Raw genomic sequence first — 8,598 nt, 5'->3', positions numbered from 1 at the left:
AAAAAAGAAGACGGGGGGGGGGGGGGGGTAAGCTGAAACATCTTTTGAGCCTTAATAAGCCAGAAACATATTTTCTAGAAAGAACTGTTCTTATGCCATACCATCTCTATCACATAAAATTTACATTCCCATCTCCCTAGAGTTATATATGCTATGGAAAAGATTAGTGGCCTTTCATTTCAAAGACCCATCCATTATTTTCAGTCACTGCTGCCTTCACGTGCATGCTTGACAGGTCACTTCATAGCAGGTACCTTTGGGCCTGCTCCCATTTTCCCTTGCTGCTGATGACCGAAGTTTTTGTGGTCGTTTTATTTCTTCCATGAGCTGTTCATGCCAGCTGGACTCCCATGGCACACATTCTTTCAGCTTCCTCTCTAGCACCTGCAGGCAAAGCCAAGCACCAGAAAGAGCCAGTGGACAGAGCAAGCAGACCAGTGGGGACAGAACTACTTCAGCAACAGCACTGTTTTGCAAGTGCCTCTCACTCAAGAGGGCACTGGGCTCTGCACATGAGAGAACCTCTAGATAGTGCACAGTGGAATACTTTAGCAACTTTCAAATTTAAAACTGAGAACTCCAGGAGTACTTCCAGTATTTTGGAATGAGGGTCTGCCCAAAAGTTAAGTATGGTTAATATATCCCTCTCACACATCCAAACCAGTAGCTAAGACATTATCTCTATATTCCTAGAAACTGTCCTGTCAGCTCCAAAATCATCTTGGTTTGCTATCATTAGATGCAGCACCAGGTCACCTACAGGCTTTAGATGAGGCTTGGAAGCAGCTACATCAGCTTTGGAGGTCCTGTGTTTTTGCTCGATGATCACCTGAAAGAGCAGAAATTATGCATAAGCAGTAGTTCTTTGTCTCCTCCTGGCACACCCTCCCATTCAGTGGCACAGTAAATAACTCAAGTCAAGATTTGGGAATGGGGGAGGTGGGGAAAGCATAAGAAAACTGAGTTGGGAAGTGTAGAATGATGAGGTTTACTTATGTGTGTTCTTTGGTAGAGACATATTTGCCTGAGCAAACTGGAGGCAATCAGAAGTGTTGCACGGCCCTTTGAGGCTGGCACAAGCAGCATAAAGCCTTCTAGCCCCAGCAGCTCATGAACTGCTCTGAGAAGCCACTGGAAAATGTTGTGCTCGGATTTTAATGTCAAGACTGAGCTTGACAAGCACCACGGTCACATCACATTCATCAGTGAGAACACAGCTCCAGGGAAGAGATTAATTGAATGGATTAACAAGACTGTAACAAGAACTGTAGCAGCAGGCAGCTGTAAGCATAAGCTAGAGTCCCAGGGATTGGCTTACAGCCCTACATAAACTAGGAACAATAGCAAGACAGAACTGCAGGGCAGGTATTCATGCAAGGCACACTGTCTGCCTCATCAAGCCCTGAGCTTGCTGCATAGGGGAGAACTGACAAAAAAGTCAAGTTGCACGTGCATGTCTTTAGTTGCCTTGTTCACTTATTCTTACTTTGAGGCTATGCCATTTACTTTCCCTGGGTGTTCAACTTCAGAACAAGTGGGAGTGCAGGTAGAACAACACCACAGCTTCCCAGCGAGCTGTGCTTTCATTCATTTGTAAATTAGGACACTGCTTGTTAGAGAAGCTTTAAAATAGCTTTATAGATGGGGAAAGCCTTGTTTAAGAACCTTCACAAAGACCTGAGCAGTAGCACTCTATGCTTTCTTCTAGCATTTCTGACTGCTACTCTTCAAACATGTTTGTGCTTCTCCTTGATCACAGAAGAAAAAAAAAAGAAAAAATAAAATCAAGACCAAGTTCATCCTGCCACCTTGAGTTACAGTTCTGTACTGCACATTGCATTGATACACAGTACACAGCAAAGAATAAAACTAGTTATGATGTACTTTATCCTTTTCACTACTATTCATTTATATATCAATCAGGATATCTACTCCAGAGAAATGTCATAGCTATATCTGAAAGTTGAAGCCCCAGTCAAGCAAGAGCTGGTATTTTATAGAGGTGACTGGTTTAGCTGAGGCTTTTAAACGCCCTTCACTAAAGCAGCACCGACAAGGAGGGGAAAAAAAAAAATCTTATGTCTAGTGTGGTATGCAAAGCTTTACTTTTTAAAATATTGCTCTTTATTACAAGTAGAGTTGTGTCTCATCTTCTGCCAAGAAGTCTGTTTGCAAATCATGCCAATGCCACAAAGCCTTATGCCAATGTTTTAGATCTGCTCATCATTCCCTGCTCAAGCTGCAGCAAGTGAACAACATCACAAGCCTTTAGAGATGCCCCAGACGTTTTTTTATCTGGTCATCTTCACCAACCATTCACACTGCTGGAAGCCCCTACCACTTGACCCAGTACAGCAGCTGCCCCTGGAAGGGGCTCAGCTTTTTTTACCTCAGCTGACTGAGCTCCTGCAGTAGCTCATGTACCAGAGGCTTCTGCCTGAGGCTGAACAAAGGACTTGTTCAAAAGTGCTTTTGCACTTGCACATATTCCACAACATCCAGGAGAGCAAGGAAAGTAGTAAGCGATGCCAGGCACAGCTCAGCTCAAGTTGCCTGGGAGGACACAAGTATACAAGATAGAAAGCATAAGTAGTCAAGGGCCTGGTTTGTGAAGCTGCCCTGTGCAAGGCAGCTTAATTGTTCCAGGAAAGGGAGTGGCTGAGCCCTGGAGGGAGGAAAAGTTTACCATCCAGCTTCATGGAAGCATGGCTACCTGACATAAAAAGTTACTGAAAATGAAGCTCCTGGGTGGACAAACACAGCAATCTGATGTCGAGCTGCAGGTGAGAGGGAGACCCAGACACTTCCGGACTTGAAAGTACCTTTGAGAAAGATAGGCTTTTGGAGAAGAGGACTCAGCAAATACTGCTTAGAATAGGTAGAGCAGGTGGTTTCAAAATTGTCCATTGACTCTAGTCACTTACCTTCCGAAGGGTGTACCTCTTGTGCTGAATATCATCCAAAAGTAATTCATAGGGAGAGCGGATACATTCTTTTGGAGGCACGTGACGCTCGGTGGCCTTGCGCAGCCTCACGCCATTCTGCAGTTCACGGATGACGCTGGGCCACAGGGATGCCTCAGAGAAACCAGTGAGGGCCAATTCAACATCGGGCTAGAACACGTGAAGCAGCATTCCCTCCCTCCATATAATACTTCGCAACAGAAGTCATTCAGAAACACAGAGTTGCATCCTTAACACCCCCTTCAACTCAATTCCAGATCCAGGTACAGTACAAGAACAGAGAACTGGTTCCCTTTGCAGAAGTTAATTTACAGCAAGGTATCTGGGAGCTGGGTCATCAGGCTCCTTCCCAAATTCTGTTATTAACTTTATGAACACACTTTAGCAAAACACAGCTCCTGCTGCCAGGTAGCCAGACCTGTTTTATTGAATATCTACTTCCTGCAAGTGTTCCAGGTGCCAGAGATTTTTCGTATTATTGAGTCCTAGGAAAAACAAGGAATGAAATCCCAACTCTTACCATTAAAATCCTAAAAACATTCAGAAAACAAGTGTGGAAGGGCCCACAGACAAAAAGGAAGACAAGAAGAAAGGAATCTCCTACTTTAATCTTCACAGCAGCATATGTTAGCAGTTTCAGCCTGGAGACACAAGCTGATAACTCTGACATCTGCTCATCCTGTTCCTGTATTAATATCTGAGGATGCTCAGGCATGCGGTATAACCCAACAAAAGTTGAAGACAGGAAAAGACCTCAATAATCAACTCAATAGTATGTTTAGACAACATTGCAACGAAAGTGCTAAGTCAACAGCTTATCCGGATCCCAACAGCAAACTGAGTAAGAACAAGCAATTATTGTATTATAAACAGTGAAAAGGAAGCAAAACATTTTAGAAAACTGCCTCAGAACAAAGTTTCTCAGATTCCTCTTCCGTTTCCACTTACACTATATGAAGCATCTCCTCTCAACCCACCCCTTCAGATATCTTGGTATGTTATCAGAAGAGTCTAATGCAAGATGTGACTGATGACTGCCTTCAAGGGGGTGGATTTTTTTTGTTGGATTGTTTTAGCCTGGCTTTGGTACAGTCATAACTCCAGAGAACTAGAACTGTCCATAGTGACTGTAAACTAGCCATATCTCCTAGGCTGTATTTATTATTGTGTAGAACACACAAAAGTCTCTGGGCAAACTGATCAGTATTACAGTATTATTTGAAATAGCTTATCCTGAGCCATTTGCACTTTCTAGAGTTGTATTTTACACAGTAACAGCACTTGACTGAAAGATATGACCTGAAGAGAGACTTCCGTTCAGTAATATTGCCACATTACTTTCAGGACAAGAACTGTCTTCAGCTGGCCATTTCAGAGGAACTTGTACTCTCAAAACATATTTCAGATATAGGTGACTTCATTATCACTCAATTTTCTTCTCTGGCTTACTGGATCACTGCAATTATTCTACTTGGGTCATCACATATATTGTTAAACTCCACATAAACTTCTCATGCCTGTGTAATACAACACAAAATGCTACAACACTCCAAACCCATTGCATTCCATTCAACAGATAAGTGATAAGACAGCTGCTTAGATTTCAAGTTGAAGAATGTCCTGCATATGGATTAGCTCTACTCAAACTGTTCAAAGGAACAAGTCCTTTGCACACTACCAGGCTGTGGTCTGTTTCAAAAAGCCTGCTTTGTAGCAGTCAACATGGAAAATTGTGGTCCATAGAGAGAATTAGCTGCTTGGCACCACTCAATGCATCAGCTCTAATCTGTGGGATCCCAGCGAAGTTGGCATCCTGGTTATTTTAAATTCAAGAGTTTGTCAGAGCAATGCAATCAACTGATCAGGGACCAGAGGCAGAGGATTTGCAACAGACATCCTGCTTTTGGAATTCACGTCTCCTGAAGGAGCAGAGGCCAAATACACTGGCCCTCAGGCCACGCAGCAAAGCCCATGTATTTATTCATGTATTCCCTGCAGAAAAGAGCTGTAGCAGTTGATGAGTTTGTGGTTTGAGATAGCTTGCCAGTTTATTTTAATAGATCACAAACTTGAGAATATGCCCAAACACACATTTTACAAACATTTTCATACGAATAGTTTGAGCACGCTTCAAAGCAAGTGCTATTTAGACAAAGGGAGTGAGTCCACAAGTCTCTTGGGGCTTGCCATTTGTCTCCACAAACTACAGTGCATTTGTTTATGCTGGGCAGAGCTCCAGCCAGAACAGCTATTTGTTTCTGGTTGAGCTCTGACTGTGTAGGGCCTTGAAAAGAACAGAGTAAGTTGCTTTCTCTGCCCCAAACACACAGTCCAAGATCTATGGAAGAACAGAGGGAAAGACAAGAAAGGCAGTGAGCAGAAGATAGGAGCTATATCTCCAACCTCACCCTCCTTTACTCCTTTGAGCTGCTGGAGATGCATAACCACATAGATGGACAGAGCTACTGGCCTTCAGACCCCATATAATAGGAGTGAACTCTTCATAACAAGTCTGCTCCACTACCACCACCAGCAGAACAGTTTTCTGGGAGTTTTCAGTCCAGCTACAAGAAGGAAATGGATTGTTTTTAGCAGGTGTTAGTTCCTGCCAAGAGCTGGAGTTTGGGGCTCATTTGCAGGAAGAAACAGCCCGAGTAACTGCTTGTTGACACTTACTCCAAAGACTGCTCCAACTTCATTTTTAGAGGTGGTTTAATTTGAACCACAATCTTTGTATATAATAAATGTCAACATGAGGTTAACACATGAAATATTTTAACTTCAAGTTCAATCCCCAGCTTGTTTTGTATACCAGTCTTTAACTACTTAAGCTCCTGAACAACCTAAGACTTTTTATTTGTGTTCAAGGTCTCTTTTCACTGACGAGTCAACAGAAAGCCTCAGATAGCCAACATAGAAAAACCCACCCAACCCCCTGACAATGAAGGCATTAAATGTCTTACCCTCCGCTGTTTTCCCTTCTTCTGAAGGGGCTTTTCCACCAGATCTTCCATATCCATTTTTCTTAGACTCTAAGAAGCAAGCACATGAGGTCATTACATTGCACTGCTCAGTGATTTTCTAGCTGTCCAGTATATATTACTAACATTACACTGAAAAGCCTAGAAGCCCCAAACACCCAGGCTTTCACAAGCCACAATAAATTGCTAATATGGTGCAGAGGCAGTAGCCTTTCACACTGTGAAAGCAGACCTCTGACTAGATGCTCCATTTCTAGTACAATAGGAAGGTTACTTTTGAACTAGGTGAATGTGTGAAGGTAGAGGGAATAGCAGCTAAGGGGTGATCCCAAGCATACCTCTTTGGAGGTCTGGATAATGGTCACAAGGTTCTGAAGTTCTATATATTCAGTAAACAGACTTCTACAGGTCATTTCATAATGGATGATAGCCTCAGAAGGTCTGGACAAGTGCTCCTCACAGACCTGAAAGAAGTGCAGCTATTTAACAGAGATCTTGAAATGAAAAAAACCACCATAGGATGGAATAAAGTAAGATTCGTTTTTCTCAATCCATGATTAAAAAAAAAAACTTCCTCACAGTCCCTGTGTATCTTTTTCCCCCCCCACTGCAGATGCAGAGTAATAATGATGAAGATGTCCAAAGTTATATGCACAATAATGTAAGTAGTTGTATAATTTATGTATCTTGAAATAAGTACCTGGAAGGGGAAGCCTCCAGTGCAGACAAAGCACAAAACTCACAGCAGTTGCAGCCACTTGCCTTTGCCAGTCACTTGTTCTTATCCCCTGCCCTGATCAGACTGCGGGATGAGTAGTTTATCATACTTTTAGATTAGGTTGAGAGGAAAATACTTGTTCGAGTTGAGATGTTCAAATCCCAGCTCTTGCAGAAATGGAATACTATGGACAAGTGACTTTTTTCAATACCCATAATCTTCTGTGTATTGAATTTGGAACTATGCACAGAAGGATTTTGTAGACACAGCTGTGAGACCCATGCTCAGTCTTCTTTCTTAATCCTTTTCCATAGGCACCTGCATGCACCTAAGATGATTTTGCCTTTTCCCTCTGATGGAAAATCTGTGTGCTCCCTCTATGCTCTCCAACAAGTTAGCCAGCTTTTTCCCAGAAATGGTCTTGCCCCTTAGTTAACAGCATTGTTCCATCAACTTCTCTAAAGCTGCTACATTTACTAAGTGGAAAAGGGAAACCTTGATAATATCCTGCACGGTGACTGCTGGTTTCATTGTTTCCTCATCCAGTTTCAACATGAGGCACAGCAGTTTCTCCAAAGGATCACTCAGTTCTCGCTCCACTTGACTGTCGATTCCCCAGTCCAGGGCTTCATAGATTACCACTCCCAAGAACTCCAACAGCTGCATACAGAGACCAAAGAAGCAGTGCAACACAAAGCTTTGTTGACAACTTCACAGCCCTCGCTTCCCACTTGTGCCTCACCCTTCACTGCCACTCATGGCTGAGCATATATCAGGATAAGAAGCACCCAAAAGGCAGCTAGATGCTCATCAGGTGGCCTGAGATACTCCCTAAATAAGCTGTTTTAAGATTTTTAAATGGCCTTATCTGGCACCTCTAAGCTATCTGTTATCAAGACAAAAAAACTGTGGGCTGTTCCACAGTAGGCAGCATTTGTGCACATCGGTTCCCAGTCCCATTGTCTTACTTGAGTTCAGTATTAGCATTTTGTTTCATTTTCCAGATTGCAGGGGACAGAGTCTCTCTCACAGGGCACAGCAAATTTAAGCACCTTGATAGTTTCCAAAGATATCTACCTCTCCTGAGCTGGCCTTCTACTATGGCAGGATTACATCTGCACACATAGCAAAGGTGAAGACACAGGCTTACCTTGTCGTCTGACTGCTGAACACTGCCAGCATCTGAAAGAGAAAAAAAGAGGGGAGAGGGAGAAAGATAACTGCACAGGCATTGATAAAGAGCTTTTGGAATCCCTGTCAAGAGACAGAAACAATAAGAATTCTTGGTAATAAAGAAACAAAGCCCTCTGACTAAGGTCAGTCCCATGTAGAGAAAGTAGGCCTGTATTTGAAGACTCCTGGAAAGCAACACAGAATACTCTTCTCATTGTGAGCATTAGCTCCAAGCTAACTGCTGCTGGGCACTTTCTTTGTTTGCTAAGGGGAGAGGTATCTAACCACAAGGAAGGCACTGGATCTTTGTCTTCATTCTTTATTACCCCCTCTTGTCCCTGAAGAGTTAGTCCAGCACTGACCTCTGCAGCAGTGCAACCAAGTGGTTGGTGGTGTCCAAGACAAGCTTTTTGCCACTTGCTAGCTACACATAGTGACAAAAAAGGGAAATTGACAATCATAGCCCTGCCATGAGTTACTAAAACAAAGTATCATCATCCATTGGAAGATGAACAGAGCAGGACATATGCCAAAGTCTCAGACTATTTATTTCTAGTAACATAAGAGGTAACAAACTTTCATTGCAGCTATTCCCTAGAACCGAATTAATTGCTACAGCACTATCAAAAAATTTGGTAGGCTGTACATCTGTACTACTACTCATCTACAGGTCTTTGAAACCAAGTATGGGCAGCAGGAGAGCTTCATCACAACACAGAAAAATGGCGGGGGGGGGGGGGGGGGGGCAAGAAAAAACAACACC

General features: G+C 43.0%; 1 protein-coding gene across 1 annotated transcript in view; it reads right to left on the bottom strand.

Moving 5' to 3' along the window:
- LOC104500523 (protein spire homolog 1-like) overlaps nucleotides 1–8,598 on the bottom strand; it is a 17,961-nt gene that overhangs the window by 8,971 nt on the left and 392 nt on the right. Inside the window, exons 2-8 of the mRNA XM_010144179.1 lie at nucleotides 7,813–7,844; nucleotides 7,158–7,322; nucleotides 6,283–6,408; nucleotides 5,927–5,995; nucleotides 2,925–3,113; nucleotides 761–829; nucleotides 255–384 (exon numbers count right to left, since the gene is read on the bottom strand). Coding sequence (XP_010142481.1) covers nucleotides 255–384; nucleotides 761–829; nucleotides 2,925–3,113; nucleotides 5,927–5,995; nucleotides 6,283–6,408; nucleotides 7,158–7,322; nucleotides 7,813–7,844 — 780 coding nt within the window. The remainder of the gene's footprint in view (nucleotides 1–254; nucleotides 385–760; nucleotides 830–2,924; nucleotides 3,114–5,926; nucleotides 5,996–6,282; nucleotides 6,409–7,157; nucleotides 7,323–7,812; nucleotides 7,845–8,598) is intronic.

This window comes from Buceros rhinoceros, unplaced genomic scaffold, assembly GCF_000710305.1.
Source record: "Buceros rhinoceros silvestris isolate BGI_N320 unplaced genomic scaffold, ASM71030v1 scaffold24239, whole genome shotgun sequence".
NCBI lineage: Eukaryota > Metazoa > Chordata > Aves > Bucerotiformes > Bucerotidae > Buceros > Buceros rhinoceros.
This window is presented reverse-complemented; position numbering and strand designations above follow the sequence as displayed.